The 23,281-nt window shown below is 40.6% G+C and overlaps 1 protein-coding gene across 3 annotated transcripts in view; it reads left to right on the forward strand.

Moving 5' to 3' along the window:
- rap1aa (RAP1A, member of RAS oncogene family a) overlaps window positions 1-23,281 on the forward strand; it is a 126,711-nt gene that overhangs the window by 80,030 nt on the left and 23,400 nt on the right. For all 3 annotated transcript variants that reach the window (XM_087973446.1, XM_087973447.1, XM_087973445.1), the window contains 3 exons: window positions 777-845; window positions 11,014-11,070; window positions 18,191-18,331. In XM_087973446.1, coding sequence (XP_087829572.1) covers window positions 777-845; window positions 11,014-11,070; window positions 18,191-18,331 — 267 coding nt within the window. The remainder of the gene's footprint in view (window positions 1-776; window positions 846-11,013; window positions 11,071-18,190; window positions 18,332-23,281) is intronic.

Consider the following 23,281-nt stretch of genomic DNA (forward strand, 5'->3'; position numbering starts at 1 on the left):
TGTCTTGGTGAAGAAAAGTTTCCTTGCATCCCCTTTAGCCTCTTACCTCTAAATCTATGCCATTGACTCATTCTTCAAGAGGAAGTTCCTTCTCATCTATCCTATCTATACCCTTCATAATTTCATGCATTGCAATCATGTGCTCTCCTCATTTTTCTCCAAGGAAACCATGCCAGACTATCCAATCACTCTTCATAATTGAACCTCCCTTGCTCAGGCAACATCCTGAGAAATCTCCTTGTGTCTCCAGTGCAGAGCATATTGTCACACTTCTCTCCATTAAACTACTTTGCTAGTGCACTGCTTCCACCAAGTTGTTTTGAAATCTGTCTATATACTCCATACTTGCAAGTTTTGTATTCTTTGAATCTTGAAATTGTACTAAACATACCTGAATCTGTTATAAATGGCATGAAAAGCAGTGGTCTTGGTATTGGCCACTGCGGACCCCTCGTAAAGTCATCTTGTTTTTAAAAAAACCTCGTGCTACATGGTTTTTCGCTGTTACCCAACCAACTTTTAAATCTATGCTGCCACTTTCTGCTTCACCCTTGGACACAGTGCAATACAGCTGTCTGTCTGCCTTGCTGAGCTACTGGTCCATGTTTAAGAGCAAACTTTGATTAGGTTGTTAATCAATTAAACTGCCCATACTACATAAAGCAGTTGTCACCTCTCCCCTGAGGGGGAGCATGTGAGATGGAACAAATGCCAGAACTAGTGTAATGTAGTTTATTTCAATAGGCCTTTGCTGACATGTTTTCTTTCCTTTTCAGACTGTACAGTTTGTCCAGGGGATATTTGTTGAAAAGTATGATCCAACAATAGAAGACTCCTACAGAAAGGTGAGACTAAATGTGTGTGCTTAGTGGTGTTGGAGAGAAAAGCAAAGGATAGTACACGTACTTGACCTTTCCATGGTGACAAATATGTCTCAAGGCTTTGAGTTGCTCAGGAGGGTTTCAACTAATATGGCAGGGGAGTGGGAACCAGAGCACAGGTCAGCATGAAGAGAAGATGAGGTTAATAGAACGAACAAGGCAGGGATATAAAAATGTCTGTAGTAAGAGGATGAAATAATGTGCTGAAAGAGGATAGCATGTACTACCAAAATTAGTTTTCATACAAATGCACAAAATTTAAGGAGCAAACTAAGTTGCAGGTACAGTTTCAAATTAGAAATGGCTATAGTAGCCATTATGGATACATGGCTGCAAAATGGTCAGGATTGGAAACTACACCTACCAGGTTAAGGTTTACAGAAGAGAAAATGATAAAGGGATGGAATAGCATTACTGACTAGAAACAGAATATGTTCTCTGGTGAAGGAGGATGTAATGAGGAATCACCCAGTCAAGACCTTATGAGGAGAAGCCTTAAAGAAACTAAAACTACAATAGGTTTATAGACCACTTGGTAGCAGCTCACAAGTGCTAGATTGTAGAAATTCTAAAATTAGCAACTGTAGCAAAGGTCGATTTTAGTATTAATGGGGATTTTAATTTTAACTTAGGCTGGGAGAGACCGACAAACACTTGCTAGAAAGGTTGTGAATTTCTTATGTGCAGGATAGTTTATGGCAATGTATTGGATGTGACAAGGGGACAATAAATATTGGATCTAGGAATGAGTCTAATTTTAATTAGTGACCCTGTTGGTCGTAAGTGTTTGTCAAATGGTGATCATAACATTGAGTTTTATGTAGCATTTGCAAGAGATGAGCAAACATTGGATACTAGAAATTTTAAATTTAGGATAGAATTTGATGGGATGGGTAGCTCAGCTAATAGGTAAAATGAGGGGGGAAAGAGTGAACAGTGTTCAGATGTTTGATATTCAGAAGCTGCTTTTATCCATGAGAAGGAAAAACTGCACCTTTTTTAAAAAAAGACAAGTACGGACATGGAAGGAGGTAAAAATAACATGAGCTTGAGTGGCTGAAAAGGATTGCAAAGGGACATAAAACAATAAGGTTTTATACCTGTATGAAGTGAATGGGGCTGGTTTAGGAGTACTATTGTCTCTGAAGGCTGAGTAGGGGGGATATTGTTAATGGAAATGGCTGACATGCTGAATGATTTTGCTTCAGTATTCATAGTAGAAAAGGAGGCTAGCTTGCTGGAAGACCCAAAGAAATAATAATCGGGGACACAGTCTAAGTAAAATTTAGCTAAAGTAAATCATCAGTTGTGAGGAAATTAATGGAACCAAAGTGACAAATCATCAGGATCTGCCTTCTCATCCATGATTAGGAGAAAGAGTACATTGCTAATGCCCTCACCATAATCTTGAGTTTCCTGCATTCAGGAGCTGTACCTCTAGATTGGAAATTTGCTCATGTCACTCCATCTTTAAGGATGGAAATGATGACATTAGACATCTGATAAGGAAATTGTTGAAGTCTGTAATCAAGGATAGAATAACTGATCACCTCAATTTGCTGTTCAGTGAGAGTCAGCATGAATTCATGCCTGACAAACCTTTCTTTTTAAAGAGGTGACAAAGGTAGTGGGCAGAGGTATTTGAATGTTGTCTATGTGGACTTTGAGAAGGCTTTCTTATAAAGTCCCATACACTGTCCCTTACCTAAGGTGGAAGCCCACAGGAATGAAGGCAAATTACTGACAGGAAATTGAGTGGCAAAAAAACTTTTGGATTTGATAGGTAAGTGTTTGAATCAACAGGACATGACTAATGGTATAGCACAGGAATCTGTTAGGGCCTCAGTTATTCAGCATTCACTAAAAACTTGGTATTAAAAATCAAATATCCAAATTTGATACAACTGGGCAGCATTTTAGTGTTGACAACAGCATAAAGTTGCAGCAGGATATTTTAGCTGAATGGGCAAAGCTGTGGCAGGTGGATTTTAATGTAAGCAAGTGTAGGGTTTTTGATTTCAGACAAAGGATAGATCAAGGTACATTTTTAGGAAGGTACAAAGTTAAATGCAGTGATGTCCAATGAGATTTGGGGCTTCAGGTGCATAGCTCCTTAAAATCCAGCTAGTGAGTGTAGAAAATAGTTAAAGGCTAGTGGAATGCTGGCCTTCCTATCTATAGGACTGAAGTATAGGGATGAAAATGTTATGGTGCAACTATGCAAAACATGGTTAGACTGTGCTCAGTTCCAAGAGGACATCTGGGCACCAAACTTTAGGAAAGGTGTTTTGGCCCTGGAAGGAGTTCAACACATTTACACGGATGCTACAGTTATCCCTTGAAGTATGAGTTAGTAGATAAATGAGGCCTTTTTTGTAAAATTTAAAAGGTTGAGAGTAGATCTAACCAAGATCTTCAGGGTATTAATAAGGAAAGACTGGGTAGATACTCTTTCCACTAGTTGAAGATTTGAGGGCATAGTCTAAAGATTAGGGCCAGGTCATTCAAGAGAAATGTTAGAAAGCACCTATAGTACAAAGTAATGGAATTTGGAATTTTCTTCCTGAAGTGATGCTAATTTCAATTAAGTTTAAATCTAGGCAATTTTGAGTCAAAAAGTGTAGTGCAGGAAAAGTGCAGCTGGTCAGGCACCATTCAAGGAGCAGGGGAGTCTGTTTTGAACATAAGCACCTCTTCAAGAATGCTCAAAACGTTGATTCCATTTCCCCATTACAATCCATCTGCAGTAAGTGCACATTTAAACCTGCTGCAGACTTGCATTAAAAACACTCTGCTAAAGAAAATCAGTGAGGCGGGCAGCTTATATGGAGAGATGCCAGTTTGTTTCAGGTCACTGTTTCTTTGGAATTGAAAACATTGAGATGTAACACAATTTCAATAGGATTTAGTATTTTCAGCATTTCCTGTTTTAATAGCAGAATCTGTTATTTTGCTTTTGTTAGAATTCTGTTGAGGTATCAGTTAAAAGTTGTGGTAACCTCTAATCTGTAATAATCTTCTTGCTGCTCCAGTTTTCCTGCTTCAAAATGGGAATAGTCTAAAGTTTGTGTAGATTAGGATTGTTTCCATTGCCCATTCTTATCAGTTCCGTTTAGCTTCAGAAAAACAAATGAAACTTAGTTGCACTCAATGCCCACAATAATGATTGTAACAAATGCAGAGCAATTTTATTGAACCAGTTAACCACATCCATGACTGTATCTATATAAAAAGCTGATTGTCATGAACAAGGGGATTGGTACTGTATTCAACCATGCAGGTCTGTCCCTCCATTTGATAGATAATGGCTGATCTTTCCACTATCTGTTGTCATTTGCTCTGTGACCTTTGATCACAGACTTGAGTATAGTGCAGAACAACATCGAAAGCTTTTAAATTTACTCTTAATATCAGTATCTACTACCAAGTTTAAGGCTTCAGGTGAAATGTGCAGATGGGGTTCAATTTAGAATAGTGTGAAGTTGATAAACTTTGGACTAAAGGAAAAACTAAGCTACTGTAGGGATTTGGATTGATAAGAGATCCCAAATTAAGAAGATTCATGGAATAATAGCAGAATTCTTTTTGCTAATCACTGATTTTTGGCCTGCAAACTAATATTTATTGGACAATGAAGATTTAAATATTTCATAGTGTAATACATAGGTTCAACAGGTTTGTTGTATCCGGGATCTGTATTGTTTATCTGAACTTGGTCCCTTGGTGCCCTTTAGGTTTTAGCCTGGTCAGTTTCATCTTTAGTATATGTACAAATCCCTGTGGCTGAAAAAATAATTGCAATGGATCTGTTCTATCCCATAACTTTCCAGTCTATTAACTAATACTCCATTGTTCGCAGCTGCCTGCTGCTAAGTTCTTCCCCCACCCCTCTCCCTCTCCCTCTCCCCCCCCCCCCCCCTCCCCCCCCCTCCCTCTCCTCTCCCTCTCCCTCTCCTCTCCCTCTCCCTCTCCTCTCTCTCTCCCTCTCCTCTCTCTCTCCCCCCCCTCTCCCCCCCCCCCTCTCTCTCCCCCCCTCTCTCTCTCCCTCTCCTCTCTCTCTCCCCCCCCCTCTCTCTCTCCCCCCCCCTCTCTCTCTCTCCCCCCCTCTCTCTCTCTCCCCCCCTCTCTCTCTCCCCCCCTCTCTCTCTCCCCCCCTCTCTCTCTCCCCCCCTCTCTCTCTCCCCCCCTCTCTCTCTCCCCCCCTCTCTCTCTCTCCCCCTCTCTCTCTCTCCCCCCCTCTCTCTCTCCCCCCCCTCTCTCTCTCCCCCCCTCTCTCTCCCCCCCCTCTCTCCCCCCCCCTCTCTCCCCCCCCTCTCTCTCCCCCCCCTCTCTCTCCCCCCCTCTCTCTCCCCCCCCTCTCTCTCCCCCCCCTCTCTCTCTCCCCCCCTCTCTCTCTCCCCCCTCTCTCTCTCCCCCCCTCTCTCTCTCCCCCCCTCTCTCTCTCCCCCCCTCTCTCTCCCCCCCTCTCTCTCCCCCCCTCTCTCTCTCCCCCCCTCTCTCTCTCCCCCCCTCTCTCTCTCCCCCCCTCTCTCTCTCCCCCCCTCTCTCTCTCCCCCCCTCTCTCTCTCCCCCCCTCTCTCTCTCCCCCCCTCTCTCTCTCCCCCCCTCTCTCTCCCCCCCTCTCTCTCTCCCCCCCTCTCTCTCTCCCCCCCTCTCTCTCTCCCCCCCTCTCTCTCTCCCCCCCTCTCTCTCCCCCCCTCTCTCTCTCCCCCCCTCTCTCCTCAAAAGCATGCACTTCTGATCACCCTGCTATAGGAAGGATATTAAATTAGTGTGTGTAGAGAAGATTTACAAGGATATCTCTAGAACTGGAGGGTTTGAGTTATATGGAGAAACTAGATAGGTTGGGACATTCCTAACTGGAGCATGAGGGGTGGCATTGTGGAGTATAGATGCTTTTTCTAGGGCAGGGCAGCTCAATATTAGAGGGCATAGGTTTAAGGTGACGGAGAGATTTACAAGGCAACTTTTTTCAGAAGATGGTTTGTATGTGTAATGAACTGCAAGAGGAAGACCATGCATATGAGCAGGAATTTGGCCATGCAGCCCATCAATTCAATCATGACTAAGTTTCTCAACCCTGTTCAGCTGCTTTCTCCCCTTAACCCTTGATTTCCTTTTATAATCAAGAACTGGTCTATCTCCATCTTAAGTATACTTAATGACCTGGCCTCTACTGCCTTCTGTGGCAGTGAAATCTGTAGGTTCATCACTCTTTGGCTGAAGATGTTTCTCTTTATCTCTGTGTTCTAAAAGGCCTTTTCTTTACTCGAAGGCTGTGCCCTTGGGTCCTAGTCTCTGCTACCTATGGAAAGACTTTCCCAACATCCACATTGTCCAGGCCATTCAGTATTCTAAACTAGTAGATGCAGATAGAGTTGCATTTGGATAGGTGCATGAAAAGGAAAGCTTTAGAAGGCAAAGGGCCAAATGCAAACAAATGGATTAGTTTAGCTTGGAAAATGTGGCCAGCTTGGATGCGTTGGGCAAAAGGGGCTGTTTCCATGCTATGACTTTGAATGTTTATTCCGTACTGCGTTCTTTTGGCAATCCTTGATCTGTGACAGATCTTTTGATTGGCAGTGTCTTATGTAAGCTTTCAAGTGCCCACTCCTAATTCCAGACAAATGATCCCCAGAATGTCCTGTGACAAGTGCAAAATCCTGACTAGTATGCTCCTTTTTTAATGCACCTTTGCACGTAACTCTGACAACAATTGCACCCAACGTGCACATGCGTGCAACCAAATTAGTGCAGTTAAATGTTTAGCTTAATATTTTCAACTCTTGGCCAATGGATAAAGTGCACAGAGATTCCCCATTAGTCAGATGTACAGCATAGAAACAGACCCTTTGCTCCAACCCGTCCATGCCAACCAGATATCCCAACCTAGTCCCACCTGCCAGCATCCAGCCCATAGCCCTCCCAACCCTTCCTATTCATACACCCATCCAAATACCTTTTTAAATGTTGCAATTACACCAGCCTTCATTTTCTCTGGCAGCTCATTCCATACCCATGCCACCCAGTGTGAAAAAGTTGCCCCGTAGGTCTCTTTTATATCTTTGCCCTCTCACCCTAAACCTATGCCGTCTAGTTCTGGACTCCCTGACCCTAGGGAAAATGCTTTGCCTATTTACCCTATCATTGCCCTTCAATTTTGTAAACCTCTATAACGTCACTCCTCGGTCTCCAACACTCCAGAGTAAATAGCCACAGCCTCTTTCCCCCTACAGCTCAAATCCTCCAACCCTGGCAACATGACCCAACTTTAACCTGTATCTCCTAATCCGAAGTCTCCATACTAGTTTATTCTCTTACCCCAGCAGCACTGTCGTGGCTTGCTTTCCTATTAATCTAGACCCACAAGTAAGTGTGACCTATCAGTAACCCTTTTTTTTTTAAAAAAAAAATATAGCTTGTGTTTGGCACTAAGATGCCAACTTTCAAATTTTAAAATGTTAATTATCCTGTGTGTGTATAAGGATTTTTCATCATGAAAGCTTATGCTTAATGCATTTTGATAACTTAAGCCTTATTTCACAAATATCACTGAAGTTGAAATAGCACGGCTTGGTAAATATGGGGAAGGATGAAGACCTTGATATCCATATGTGGATCCATAACAGTAACCAAAATCAAGGTGGTTTCAAAAAGAAAGCGTGTGAATGAAGAAGCAGGATGCAAATCTGAGAGTGTTAAAAATTTTCTACATCTCGAGTTGGGCTTTGGCTGGAGTACTGCAGACAATTCTGCTCAACAGACTTCATGAAAGAAGTAAAAGCCTTGGAAAGGAATCAGGAATTTTACTGAGTTTTTAACCAGGGAAGACAGAGCTTTGTGTTGAGCAGTTAAAGTTTTCAATTATTTTCCTTGGAGAACACTTGTGGGGTGACTGGAGGGTTTTATGATGATGCCAGGTTTTGATAGACCATGTAGTGAAAAATAAATCCTCCTGGGAAGTGAGTCATTAACTTAGAGGCTAAAGATTCAAATTGTTTAGGAGGGGAAATTAGATTTTTTTTACACGGTTGTCAGGATCTCGAACTTCGTTTGAAAAGGTGGTGTAAGCTGTATAAATTGACAGCTGGCCAATTACTTGAGGGTGAAAAATTCTTGTCTTTGAAAGATTATCCTTTCAGTATGATCAGTCAAGAGGCAGCACAAGGGGTGAATCAAATTTATAACTAAAAAGGAAACTAATGAATATGTATCGGTTGCAATTTTGAAACTTTTCATTTGATCTTTTTATTAACTTGTGATGTGTTCATCATTGGGCTCACATCTATTGCCCTCCCCTAGTCACCTTTGAGAAGGTGTTAGTGAGATGCTGCCTTGAACTAGTACAGGTCAGAACTACCTCATTTAGTGGTGTTTTAAAGGTGTTCTGATCGGGTGTATTCAGTGAAAATTCAGTTCCAAGCTATGAGGTGAGCAGCAGCTCAGTATGATTTGAAATTACCCTATCTCAGAGCAATAACATTCCAACATAAGAATATAATTTGTTTCCCTAATTTTAAGTTTGATTTGAATTTGCACTGTAATTTGTCATCCTGAAGTTCTGCTACACCACTGGGACAGAGGCTTGAAAAATATAGGATTTGCATGATTTTTAAATGCATTTATGGTGTCATTTGAGCAAATGGACTTGCCCTATAACTTTTCAGTCTCTTCTCATTATACATAATCATATGCAATTTACAGGGCACAAATAGGCCATTCTGCAAGCTAGTTGATGCTGTTGTATATGCACCAGCCCAGGTACCTTCCACCTAACATCTACCTTTTTCAACATAACCTTCAAATCCTCCTTCCCGTATACTTGAATTCCTTGGCAAATGCTTTTCAGGGCGCAATTGTATGCGGTTAAATGAGTGTTCATTGTTTCCATAATTAATGTTGGGAAAGTGAGAATGGTGCTTGAATGTCTTCTATCATTTTTCAAATAGACAAAACAAGCGATGACTTGTTGAACCTTGGAGTGTTTTTTGCTTGTGAACTGATTCCATTTAATTTTATTGTACTATTATATGTAATAATGGTGCCAAATGGAGACCTTCCTGCTTGAAGCAATACTAATAATTGGCCAACAACTTTATTTTGAGTTGATTGACTTGAATTTAGTTCCTGTTTCTCGCTGTTATCTGACACTTAAATTTAGTGGGGAGGGATCTGCCTTTGCAGTGATTTCCACTTTGGCCAAAAGCCTCCTGAAATCTGATGTCTATATTAGTTGATGCTTCACACACTGAAGGGCCAGAAGGTCATTGAAGCTTTTAGGGATTGTATTCCAGCTCACATCGGCATTTCCAAGTGAGGCGTGTGTCAGCAGACGTTTTTTTGATCCTGCTGACTTTAAAAGTTGGAATATTAGAATCGTAGATCTCCTATAAACATTCAACTTTGCCTTACCAGTTTTCTTTTCAAAAGAATCAGACGTTTGGCACTAATTGAGTTTTCATGAACTTATTTCCTGAACAAACTTTTTTTCTGTTGAATTTGCATTGAAATAAATCAAACACATTAGACTATCTTGAGACTTCCCATTTTGTCGTCATCTGGGACTTTTGGAGGGATACATTATTTTCACTTCTGATTTACTGTGCAGAAGTGAAAATAGTTTGAATAAATTTTGATTAAACCAATAATAGATCTAACCAGCTGAGCTCAATGTCTTTATTGTAACTGGAATAACTCTGCAGTATAATTTCATGTTATTCTAATTACATAACTGACAGTAAATTTAGCAGAATTATTCCAGATATTTCTGCACAGCATGCTCTCCTGCGTAATTTAGTTTGTTAGCAATCTCATTCAGACCACAAGATGGCTAGTGTGGGGCATATGAAAAGTCATTGCAGTAGAGGGTGCTTTTCCAAAAGTTATGCATTTACCAAACAGTGTAATTAACTGAAGTACACAACTGATACCAGGTGCTCAAATGAACATTGTTCTGTTTTTGAGGGTCAATATACTTCATCTTGTATGTCAAACAATTGCTAAGGTTTTTCAAAATCAAGTGTTCAGTGCTCAGAAAGCAGGAATGTGATTAATGCTGGAAAAACAAATTTGTTTTCTGATCTTTTGCATAAGAATTGGATGTGACCAGGTCAAGGTTCACCTAATTTATTAGCCAGATATGATTGGAAGGTTAACCTCCAGATTTGAAATGGCAAGACCTAGTTTTGGCTCATATTTAAAGTGCAGATGCAAAGTGAGTGTTCACAATGTAACCAGATTAAAACAAAGGATTTGCCTGCATAGCTTAAAGGTCTTGCATTGAACAGTTTCTGAATTTGTGCCCCCTTCTCTTCTCTTTTATCTTTTTCTTTTTTTCCCAGTCAATGGCATAAATTCATGATTCATTACTTCAATTGACCATTGTACATGCTGGCTCTGTTATTAAGCAGCAGTAAATACAGAAGGGAAGGGGTTTTTCCTTTCTAAAGAGTCTGTTTCTTAAGTCCAGACAGCTCACTTAAAAATTTCAATTTTTTTAAAAGTCTGATCAAGGGCTTAAAGTGACAGAAGGATTGGAGTCTTACAAAAGGTTTATTTTTTGCTCTGAACATTTCAAAAGAGAGGGACATAGTCATCAAATAATTTGTTCAAGTTTCAACTAGGGTTGTACTGTGTTTTAAGACTTGTAGTTCAGGTTGAGGTTCTAGATGTAGGTTTGCTCACTGAGCTGGAAGATTCAATTTAAGACTTTTCATCACCGTACTAGGCAACATCTAGGTACCTAGTATGGTGATAAAACATCAGAAACTGAGCCTTCCTGCTCAACAAGCAAACCTTCATCCTAGGTTGTACAGAAGACACTACCATCCTAAAGATCTAATGCTGTGTCGGTTTTAATTTTCCAAGTTTGAGATCAGATGTTGAATAGGCAAGAGTATCTAAGCATTAAGAAACAAAGGTAATTTAGTGGGATTAATGCACATCAGCTATGAACTGGTTGGTTGAGAAGTCTCAAAAGAATGATTTGCTCCTGTTTCTATCTTTCTACAAGTGCTAATGAAATATTATTGAGCATTTGGTTATGAATGCATAAAGGGTACAGTTAATATTCTTTATGGGTTATTTCTATGTGGGCAGGTTTGATTTAAGGTGCACTGTTTTGTTTTTGCAGCAAGTTGAAGTAGACTGCCAACAATGTATGCTTGAAATCCTTGACACAGCAGGGACGGTAAGAAATTATTTTGTACAAATTAAGCATTTTCTAGCAAAAAAGTTATAGCATTAGAGGCTCTGTAGCAGGGGCTTTGTAGAGCTGGTCAGTTGACAAACTTGATCAGAGTTAAAATGTTAAAACTACTTTCCATTCTCCTCTCCTCATCCTTCATACATTCATAAAATATAGGAGCAGAATTAGGCCATTCAGCCCATAGTCTGTTCTGCATTTTGATCATGACTGGTGTGCACCTCACCCCCAATATCCTACCTTCTCTCCATACTACTTCAATCCATTACCAATTTAAAAATCTGTCCAACTCTTGCTTAAATTTACTCACTGTCCTAGCATGCACTGCACTTTGGGGTAGCATGTTCTGCTGATTCGCGACCCTTTTTGGGAGAAGTAGTCAATTGTTTTAAATTTGCTATCCCTTATCCAAAGACTGTGACCTCTCTACCTAGAATGCCCCAGAAGAGGAAGCATCCACTCCACATTTATCTTATCCACACTTTTTGTCATCTCAATTTTGATCTCCCTTGTTCTAAATTCCAGAATACAGGCTTAAACTGTTCAATCTCTCTCAAACCCCTCAGCTTCTGGGTTCAATCTAATGAACCTCCTCTGAACTGCCTCCAATGTCACTATACCTTTCCTCAAACAGTGGAAACTGCAAACAGTGCACCAGGTACAGTCTCACCAATGCTGCCTTTTAAAATGCAGCTTATTTCAAATAATATGAATAGGTATGAAAGTAGAACATGTTTGAGAGAAACTGTTCCATTAGTACCTGGAAACATGATCTAGCCTTTCAAATATTGAGCAACTTTTCGCTTCTGTTCCATTCCTGATGAAGGGCTTGCACTCGATGTCACATCTCCTGTTCCTTGGAAGCTGCCTGACCAGCTGTGCTTTTCCAGCACCCCACACTTGACAACTTTCCACTTCTATACAGCAAGGTTTACCCTGTCCAAGATAGGTTGCACCTTTTCAGAGCTGTCTCTGGAACAACTGATTAATACCCTCATTGGTGGTTGTATCATCAGCTATAATTAACTGTTATTCTTAAGATGTACAAAAAATGAGAATGCAGTGATGGGCAAGAGTGTAAGATCCTTTTTAAGGACATTCATCAACTGAGTTCTTGAAACAGTCCAATAATTTGTGAAACTTTTCCTTAAATCATTGGTGTTGAATTCAATTTCATAAACTCCCATGGTGAGATTTAAAGTTGATGTGAATTACTTGTCCAGTATCAAAACACCCATGCTATTCTACCTGAGCCATTGAATTTTTAGTATAGTTCTTCCCTGTGCAAACATTATCTGTTGCTTTGCTGTCAAAATGCTGCCTTGCACAGAACCTTGGGTAAACCTTGTCCTCCTAAACAACCATGAAGTAGACCCTTAGATTAAAATGAATTATTGGTATTTTTACCAAATTGAGTCTCCAGAAAAGAGTACTAAAGGTCTAAGACCAAGTGAAGCTTTGCAGTGAGTTAGCGAAATATTGCCCTACAGTCCTTGAATGCAGCTATGCAAGTGATTTGGGAACTCTAAACAATACTGGAGACTGCTTCTAGCCACTACTCTGGTGTCTATTTATTATGTAGTATTCACTTGTGTGGTTGATTCATATGTATGTATGGCTGATTATTGTTTAATCAGTTATATAATAGATATTCTGCCATAAAAGAGCTTAATGAAGAGATCTGCATGAAGCCAAGCAGTCTGACTGTAAATAATGTGATGCATATAGTCATTTTGTTGCAACATAGTTAAAATACCTTCAAAGCGATCATTAAAACCCTGACAGAGTTCAGAGTAAGTCTTGTTTCAGTTCTGTGGAACTTTTATTGTTGGAGCAATCTTTGCCTCAGTGAATCATATAGTATTTCCAAATACAAGAAACTTTTTAACTGGCACCAATGCGACCAAGAGTGTGCTGGTTGATATATTCTGGTTGATCGAGGTCTCACAATCCATGTGAAAATACCAAATAATGGAAATGAAATGCAGGGGGCATACACAACACTGTGCTACTTTATTTGTAGTATAAATCACTTTATACAACTTTGCATTAAATAAAACTTGCCAGCAGAGAGCCATGTCATGAGCACCCACAGGTGACGACACAGACATTGTGATAATACAGTATTTGTTATATATTTTTGTCCATTTATGAAGTGTCCGTTAAAGCAAAGTTTGTGATACATCAATTATAATTCTGAATTTATCTATCTAGGTTTAAATCCAAAACTTATTAGTTGACAATTTTTAGTGTTTGAGATTTATTTTAATGAACTTTCTGTTGAATTCTTGGTTCCAGGTTTTGCATATGGATTTACTTCCTAAGAGTTTTGTTCTTAAATGTCAGAATTTCAATTATCTACATAATGGAAAGACCAAGATGGTGGTCGATTTAATGAAAAGTGGTAAATGTTTTGGGTTCCTTCCAAGTGCCAATGAAGGTCAAAATCCAATTTAATTCAAATAGAGCAAAGAACTGCAAGCCAGCAAAAGCCATGGCCTATCTGACTTGTTCCTGAAAATTGTAGAGTGCTGTTTATTTTTCTGCAGCTTGTACACAATCCCAAGTTCACTAGAACCCTGAGTTCTACATAGCAGTTAAAGATGCAGCCTGCCTTGATTTCTGTTCTGAATTAGTGGATAACTCAAGGAACGTATACTTTAAGACACTTATCTGAACACTCGCAAAGATGTGTTCAACACAGGATTTCTCTTCAAAGCTTCAAACTCTGGTGCTCCCTCTGGTGTTAAACCAGGCAATATCATTCCAACTTGAGGTTTTATTTTTCAAATGAAAACAAAAGAACAAAGCAGTACGTTTCTCCAACTTTTCTCAGCTCAAAGGCGTGCTACTTTAAACTAAATGCAGTGGCAACTTGCCATGAGGTGGTGGTGGTCAAGAGGTATTACCGCTATATCATTAATCCAAAACGCAGGCAATGTTCTAGGAGCTGGGTTTGAATCTCTGGAATTTGAATTCCATTTAAAAAGGAATCTGTAGTTAAGAGGCTAATGATTATGAAACCATTGCTGGAAAAGTCCATCTTGTTTACTGCTGTCCATCTTACCTGGTCTCGTCTACATGTGAATTCTAACCCATAGCAATATCATTGACTCTGCAAGCCATTCAGTTGTAACAGTTGCTACAATTTCTGAAATAAAATAAACTGGATTGACCACGTGACATTGTTTTCAGCAACTGGGTCAATGTGAAAACAACCCTATCCATCCTGCAATGTCCTTTGTACTATCATAGTGCCAAAATTGGAAAGTTGTCTTGCAGATTAATGACACTTTTTTTTTGAGACTGACTGTCCCAAACACCACCAACACTATCTCTGATATGTCCTGTCCCACTGGTGGGGCAGGGCCAGCAGAGGTATCACAGTAGGAGATAGAATTGCCATGGGAGTCCTCAACATTAATCTGCACACTATGAAATCTCTGACATCAGGTCAAATGTGGGAAAGGAGACCTTTTGATTTACCATTTACTGTTCTTAGTTGAATAACACCTGGAGGAAGCACTGACCATGGCAAGGGCGCAGAATTTAGTCTGAGGGGTTTCAATGTCCACCATGAAGAGTGGCTTGACAGTAACACTAATTTTGAGTTGGTAAAGTCCTAAAGGACATAGACTGGGATTAAGGCAGGTGGTAAGGGAACCAACAAAACATTCTTGACCATCACCTCACCATCTTGGCTGCTGCAGATGCATCTGTCCATGACTGCAAGAGTGACTACTGCATTGCCGTTGTGAAGATGAACTTCAACGCATTCCACCCCAACCTTAAATTCACCTGGGCCGTCTGACACCTCCCTCTCCTTCCTGGACCCTTCCATCTCCATTAATGACAACCGACTTGACACCTGGCACTTTTTTACAAACCCACCAACTCCCATAGCTACCTGGATTACATCTCTTCCCACCCTGCAAAAATGCCATCCCTTCTATTCCTGATGAAGGGCTTTTGCCCAAAACGTCGATTTTCATGCTCCTTGGATGCTGCCTGACCTGTGCTTTTCCAGCACCACTCTAATCTAAACCTCCGTTGTGAAGATGAAGTCCTGTCTTTTACATACCTTCCAGCCTGAAGGGTGATTCTATTAACACTGAAATGGGATAGACTTTGAACCAATTTAGTAACTGAAGAGTGGGATACATGAGGTGTTGTAGGTCATCATTGTCTGGCATATTCTGTTACCATCAAGCTAGAGGATCAACCCTGGTTCAATGTAGTGTACAAAGGAGTGCCTAAATGAAATGTCAACAGAAATACTTGTGACCCAGACAGCTTAGCAGCAAGTAATTATTCACAAGTGATCCTATGACAAATGATTGCAAACTCTGCAGTCTGCCACATTTGTCTTGGCCACCGCCAGAAGTGCCCAGCATCATAAATACCAGTCTATAGCCAATTTGATTCGCTCCATGTGATAGCAAGAAATGGCTGCAGGTACCAGATACTGCAAAGGCTACACATCCTGACAACATTTTGGCCAAAGAACTGAAGGGGTGCTCTGGAACTCTGTGCACCCCTAGCCAAGCTATTCCAGTACAGCTATGAAAATGACATCTACTTGATGTTGAAAGTTGCCCAGATGTACTGCGTGCACAAAGCAAGACAAATCCAACTTGGCCAATTATTGCTCTGTTTCCTCCGGATTTTTTACCAGTAAATTGGAAGATGTTATCAACAATGCTATAAAGCAGCATCTACTTATCAAGAACCTGGTTGCTGACATATTGGGTTTTATCAAGGCTGCTCAACTCGATGGTAACACCATCTTGCAGCCTTGGTTCAAATATGGGCAAAAGAGCTGAATTCCACAAGAGGTAAGTGTGACTACCATTCAAATAAAGGCTGTGATTGTGAGGCATCAAGAATTCTAACTAAGTTGGAGTCAATAGGGATCAAAAGTGATGCGGCAAGCAGCCCCCACAGCTTTGTCATACCTGGCACCATATATGGAGGAACCTCTATCTGGCATTCAATTATCTGGCAAGATCACAAGGTCCTGATGGTTGGCTAAACTATTATCTGGCATTCGATTAACCGAATGGAAATACTCCCTGCCTTTGTCCTTCAGATCGATTCCTCTGCAATGGTTATGGTTATTGGATGTCAGTTGTCTCTGGGCATCTCTGCAGGTGTTCCTCAGCCTAATGCCTTAGGCCTAACCATCTTTGGTGGTTTTATCAAAGACCTTCCCTCCATCATAACGTCAGAAGAGGGAAAGTTTGCTGATTGTACAATGTTCGTATTCTTGACTCTATTGAAGCAGTCCATTTTCAAATGCAGCAGGATTTGGTTAATATCGAGGCCTGAATAACAAGTGGCAAATAACTCTTGCACCCCCCCTTGCCAGGGAATTACTATATCCTCTGAAATCTATCCACCTGCTTGTTGTCACTCAATGGTGTTACCATCGTAGTGCAGGATTCAATCAATATCCCTGAGCATTACTGTTGACCGGAAATTGCTGTGGTCTAGCCATGTAAATATAATGGCTGCAAGATTTTGTCCAGGCTAGGAATACTGCAGCGAGTGACTAACCTGACTTCCTGAAGCATATCCACTATCTACAAGGCAAAAGTCAAGAATGTGATGGAGCACTCCACTTGCCAGGACAAATGCAGCTCCAACAAAACAAACTTGCCACCATCTGGACAAAGCAGGCTTGATTGGCACCACATCCACTTTCTCCACCACTTAGTACACAGTGCTGCTGCTATCTACAAGATACACTACAGGAATTTCCCAAGGCTTCGGAGTCAACACTGTCTACAAGGACAAGGGTAACAGATGCATGGGGGACATCACTAGCTGCCCTACAAGTCAAACACCATCCTAACCTGGAACTATCTGATTCACTGTCATTGAAATCTTGGAAAGCCCTCCCTAACAGCAATTTAAATGTTGCTACAGCACAGATATCAATGGCTCTTTCTGGAGAACAACTAAAAATGAGCAATAAGTCATCCCCCTAACAGCAATGACCACACTCCCTTGATCAAATGAAAGCAGTAAAAATGTGAATTTGTTTAATCAATTTAAATACATTTAGAGCCATTTCCCACTAATCAATAAATCCACAAGCTGCTTATTAACCATGCAGCTGTCATATCTATAATTTCAGTATTTTGTAGAGACTGTAAAGCTTTTTGTTTTGAGATTATTGGATGTGGTTCAGTTACTATGCTCTGAAATCATTTAGTAGCCCAACCTGGCGCAAAGCTGCTGAGCAGTCTTAGAATAGTAGTGACACTTAATAGTCAAAGATTTCCATTCTGTTAAAGGATTATTCTAAAGCTTAAGGTATGAAAGATTTTTCTGAAGTATCTTCATTGATCTCTCATTCCCAGTTAAGTATGGTAAATCCTGTGTTCAGTGGCCCCCCGAGCCATAGTAAATATGGAGTCAAGATGATAGGGAGAGGCGTGGGATGCGCTTCAGAAAGTTAGTATGGACTCTGGGTCAAATGACCTCTACCTGCACTAAGGTTCTGTGATTTTCTGAATGGGTGATAAGCTCCTATTTGATAGTATATCTGAGAATTGACAGTGAACCAGGGTTGAAAACTGTAGATGTTTGTGCCCAGCTAACTTTTGACATTAGTTTTGAGTATTTTTAATTTAAAACTTTAAACCTGCTTTTAGGAAAATGTAAAACTATGCCTTCAGCTCTGTACCAATAGTTGCTCATATTCACTCCAGTCACAAAGGCAGCCTTTGTCTCAGAAGCAGCATTCTCACCTGGTAATCTGTAGTAGAAGTCATGAAGCCTATGAGAGCACTGAGTGAAGTTTGGATGCCTCAGCTCCAAACTCCAGTTTGTTGTCCCATGAGGTATTTATTTGTATGGTGTGTGGAAACTCTCAAAACCCACGCTGTATGGAACTAAAAACTGTGTAGTAATGGCTGTGGCCAAAATGATTCATTGACTGAGGCAACAAGGACGACAAATTCCACTTGTTCCAAATTATCTTCATCCTTTAACTATTTTTTAATCTAGGTGTTGCTATGTTGTTGACAGTATGTCATAAAATTTATATGCATGTTCCTGCAAATGATCAGTTTTGAATTTGTACCTTGTCCATTTATAGGAGCAATTTACGGCGATGCGAGATCTGTATATGAAGAATGGACAGGGGTTTGCACTAGTATATTCTATAACTGCACAGTCAACGTTTAATGACTTACAGGACCTGAGAGAGCAGATCCTACGAGTCAAGGACACTGAAGATGTAAGTAAACTTTATTTTAATTTGGCCCTGGAGTGCAGCTGAATTTCAGAAACTAAATAAAATGTATTCCATAAGTTTCTGGCCCAGGAACTTTGGAACTAAACTTGGAAGCTTTTTTTAATATCAAATTTTACTTTTGACAATTTATGCAGTTAAAAATTGAAGATACCTTAAACTGGAAATTTAAGGTGTTGAGTATGTAGAATATAAACTAAATGACTGAGCTAAATCTTTCTAATGATTTTTGGCTTCCTTGGTTTGGAATTTTGTCCGTGTATAGGCGTGGGAATGGTATGCATAAACCACCCAGATCTTTTCTGGAGCTGGTTCAATCATTTCATTATAATTCTAAACTTGTATTTTCTTCTTTGACTACGCAGTTACTCTGCACCTTTAGCATTAAAGTTGATGCTGAACTGTTAGTTTTTTGTCTCCATAACAAAGTCCAATTTTAACATTATTTGATGCCCCATCTCCCTCTATTTTGAGTGAGGTTTTCAACTGAACTTTTACTTCTGGACTTGCTGCCTCATGTGTCTACCTGGCCAGCCTTCATGCAGTTGCTCTCCATAAACCTGTGGGAATTTAGAATTTTGCCCATTGTCAAACTTGCATCAAATTCTGTTCAGCCAATATCCCTATGCTTGCTAATCTACATTTAGATCCTAATAAACAGTGATTCTATTTAAACTTTTCATGTCTTTTGAACCCTCTGACTTCATCCCTCCAGATCTTTAATCTCCTCCAGCCCAGCCCCAATACCGTCCTTGATTCTATTCTTGCCCCATGAATTCCAAATTAGAATTGATCTGTACCTGCAGCTGCCCAGGCCCTAAAGCTCTGCATTTCCTTCTCATAATCTCACCATCTCACTCTTCCTCATTTGAGGTACTCAGTAAATTCTACCTTTAACAACAAATTGGCCAGATACTGTCACTTGGTGTCAAATTTATGACAGTCCTATGGACTACCTTGAAATTTTCTTATACTAAAGGTGCTACATGTGTAAGTTGTTTAGGATGCTGCAGTGTGCCAAAATGCATTTGAGGTGCTACACCACTACAAACTGATCAGTCCGGCTGTCCGTTAAGTAGAGAGAAGAGTCCTTGTTCAGGGTAGCTCATCTTATATAGAAGGGAATGTTGACCTAGTTGATTTCTAAAAATATCACTGCCTGATGTAGTGATATCAAAGATGGATCTGATAAGATGAACAGTTTAATTTTAACTGGATAATTTTGACAAGCTGCTTTAAGTCTGCTTGCATTGAGTGCATCTTTGTCAAAAGCTCCAATTCTACACTCTAGTCTCTTAATTCGATGGAATAAAATGCTTCCAGGTACTCACTTCCACTTAATTTTGAAGTAAAATGAAATGGCAGTATAAGCTTTCAAAAACTTTTAAATTTAAAATTATTAAGCATGCTTATGGTTTGATTTGAGAATGTCAGCATTATGAAATGGCTGCAGGATGCAGCAGTGGGCTGTAGTTTGAGACTAATCTGAAAGTGTCTTCAAAGCATTTGCCTCTTTCCCTCTTTCCCCCCCCCCCCCGCCTCGGAAACCAAAGTTCAGGTAGCATTGCAAATTTTGCATCTCCTATTCGTCAGTTGCGTTATAGCAAATTCACGTTGACTGTGCATTATAGCAGAAGTAACTGTACTGCAGACTTTCCTCCATTGGTTGAACAACACTTGGTGGAAGCACAGAGGATGGCAAGAGTGCAGAATGTACTTTGAGTCAGGGAACTCCACATCCATTACCAAGAATGGCTTGGTTGCAGCACTCTTGCTCGAGCTGGTCAAATTCTAAAGGGCATTAATGTTAGACTGGATCTGCAGTAAGTGGTGAAGGAATGAGGGGATAAGAATACTTGACCTCATCTTTGACACCCTGCTTGCCACAGGTGAATATATCAGAGTTGGTACAAGTGACCAAAGCACAGTCCTTGTGGACATAAAGTCCTGTCTTTGCATTGAGAATGCCATGGATCATATGGTGTTACACTGACACCATGCTGAATGGGATACACTTTGAGCAGATCTATCAACTCGACTGGGCATCCAAGAGAGACGGGGCCAACTGAATTATACACTCAGTGCAATCTGCAGCTTCATGTTCTGGTATATCCCCACTTTACCATTACCATCATGCAAGGAGATGAACCCTACTTCAGTGAAGTGTTGGAGGGCATTCCAGGAGCAGCACTTTGGCACTTAAATCAGTATAATTATAGATATACAATATGTAATCTCAAAATGCATCAGCAGTTTAATGTTGGTGTCATTGCTTTCAGTTTTTCAAACCATTCTCTTGACTGGCATTTCTTGGCCCTGATTGTTAAGACATGCTGATGAGGAAAGAGCTTGAAACTTGTTGCAGACAAATAGCCTTTGCAATTTTAACTTTAATCTGCACGAATAACTTGATAGATGAATGTAAGGAGTTGGAAAGTTAGACTTTATTAATACTGTGTATGTCAGGTTAAAATGGGTGGGGTTGCAAAGTTTGTTTTATACTGCCAGTATATTATATAAACAGTTGTCCTGGCTCACCTTGCACTGTCACTGCTCAGTACTCTGAATTGTGGAGTCCTTTTAGAAGATGGCTAAACATTGCTTGGCATTCATCTCCTTTTTGAAAGTAGTTGTAGAAAGTTCCAAATGTTTTCTGTGTAAAATGACTACTATTGAGCTTAGTTTTCAATACTTAGAAATTGAACCATGTGGGAATGATGCAGCATCCATCCCCTAGTTATGTACAGATTGAAAAAGGCCAGATAATGTTTGAGGGATTTGAAAATTTATATTTGTTTTTGGAATAAATAGACTTGCATTTATCATGGATTTACAGGCAATTTAGACCCAGTGTGATGTGATTTGATTTATTGTCATCTGTACCGAAGTACAGTGACAAGCTTTTTGTGAGCAAAACAGGCAAATCATTAAGCATAGGGTGAGAAAACACTTGGACAGAATAATGTATAAAAGTTACACTGCACAGGGCATGTGCTAGGCAAGATCAGCATTATTTGAAGTTAGTCCATTCATCAGTCTAATGGCAAGGAAAAAGCTGGTCTTGATCCTGCTGGTGTATTAAAGCTTCTGTATCTTCTGACTGACAGAGGTTGTAGGAGAGCATTGCGTGGAGTGGAAGGATGGGTCATTAATGTTGGCACTATCATCTTTTGTGACAACAAAATGAGTGCTTTCATAAATGCTGTCTATTTATCCTAGAGGAGAAAGTGAGGACTGCAGATGCTGGAGATCAGAGCTGAAAATGTGTTGCTTGAAAAGCACAGCAGGTCAGGCAGCATCCAAGGAACAGGAGAATTGACGTTTTGGGCATGAGCCCTTCAGGAATGAGGAAAGTGTGTCCAGCAGGCTAAGATAAAAGGTAGGGAGGAGGGACTTGGGGGAGGGGTGTTGGAAATGTGATAGGTGGAAGGAGGTCAAGGTGAGGGTGATAGGCCAGGGTGGGGGTGGAGAGGTCAGGAAGAAGATTGCAGGTTAGGAAGGTGGTGCTGAGTTCGAGGGATTTGACTGAGACAAGGGGGGAGGGGAAATGAGGAAACTGGAGAAGTCGGAGTTCATCCCTTGTGGTTGGAGGGTTCCTAGGCAGAAGATAAGGCGCTCTTCCTCCAGCCGTCGTGATGCTATGGTCTGGCGATGGAGGAGTCCAAGGACCTGCATGTCCTTGGTGGAGTGGGAGGGGGAGTTGAAGTGTTGAGCCACGGGGTGGTTGGGTTGGTTGGTGCGGGTGTCCCAGAGGTGTTCTCTGAAACGTTCCGCAAGTAGGCAGCCTGTCTCCAATATAGAGGAGGCCACATTGGGTGCAGCGGATGCAATAAATGTGTGGAGGTGCAGGTGAATTTGTGGCGGATATGGAAGGATCCCTTGGGGCCTTGGAGGGAAGTAAGGGGGGAGGTGAGGGCGCAAGTTTTGCATTTCTTGCGGTTGCAGGGGAAGGTGCCGGGAGTGGAGGTTGGATTGGTGGGGGGGGGGATCTGACGAGGGAGTGGTCTTTTCGGAACGCTGATGGAGGAGGGAAATATATCCTTGGTGGTGGGATCACTGGCCTAATTCTATCTGTTTTATAATTCTGTCTGGATTGTATCTGCATTTATATTCCTTGAATAGATCGATACTTTGCACCAGACTCCAGATGTTGTGTCTCTGGTGTAATTAAAACATAACCTTCCTATTTTTATATTCAATTATCCTCTCATTTGAAGATTTTATATTGGTTCTTCTCATTACTTGCTATGATATTAATGTTCAAATGCATTTTTCTGCATTAGTTCATTGTTTTATGTTCAGATGTTGATGTGCTTTCCTTCAGCTTCATTATACTCTATAGTCTAGATTGGGCAGTTTGTGGCCTGCTTAACGTAGTATACATATCTTCAAAGATGCAACTTTGAACAAATTACTTCTAAAGCATCTTTCCTGACCAACATTGTAAAACATTTTACAGACAATGATCTATTTTTGAAGATGTATTATTTGGAAACATAGCAAGCTTCCAAAAACAACACATTGATGAGATTGTCTGTCCGTCATATAAAGCTCAGTCTGGACGTTATCACTTCCGTATTCTTAAATATTTGCCCAGAGATTCGTCTGTGTAAGGGTTGGGGATTCATGAAGTCTTGATTTAATCTCTCACCTAAAGGAGCCAGCTTGCAACATAGCATTTTTACTACTGTACTCTAATACCAGCCTGACTTGTGCTTATGTCTCTGGATTTAGGTCTGGAAACTCTGCTTGCTGTATTAACACTCGATGAGTCTATCCACTCAGCCCACACCTGATCCTGTTCCCTATCCTGTTAAGTTTTTTTTTCCCACCCCCATCTTGTAATGAATGAGGAGGACTGTTGAAGCTTTGAACATCTGTATGAGTCTATCCATGCAATTGTGGAAAATGAATAGCTGCATTAACCTGTGAAAT

The sequence above is a fragment of the Chiloscyllium plagiosum genome, unplaced genomic scaffold, assembly GCF_037043375.1.
Source record: "Chiloscyllium plagiosum isolate Xiang-an unplaced genomic scaffold, Cpla_swu_hap1 HiC_scaffold_26, whole genome shotgun sequence".
Lineage (NCBI taxonomy): Eukaryota > Metazoa > Chordata > Chondrichthyes > Orectolobiformes > Hemiscylliidae > Chiloscyllium > Chiloscyllium plagiosum.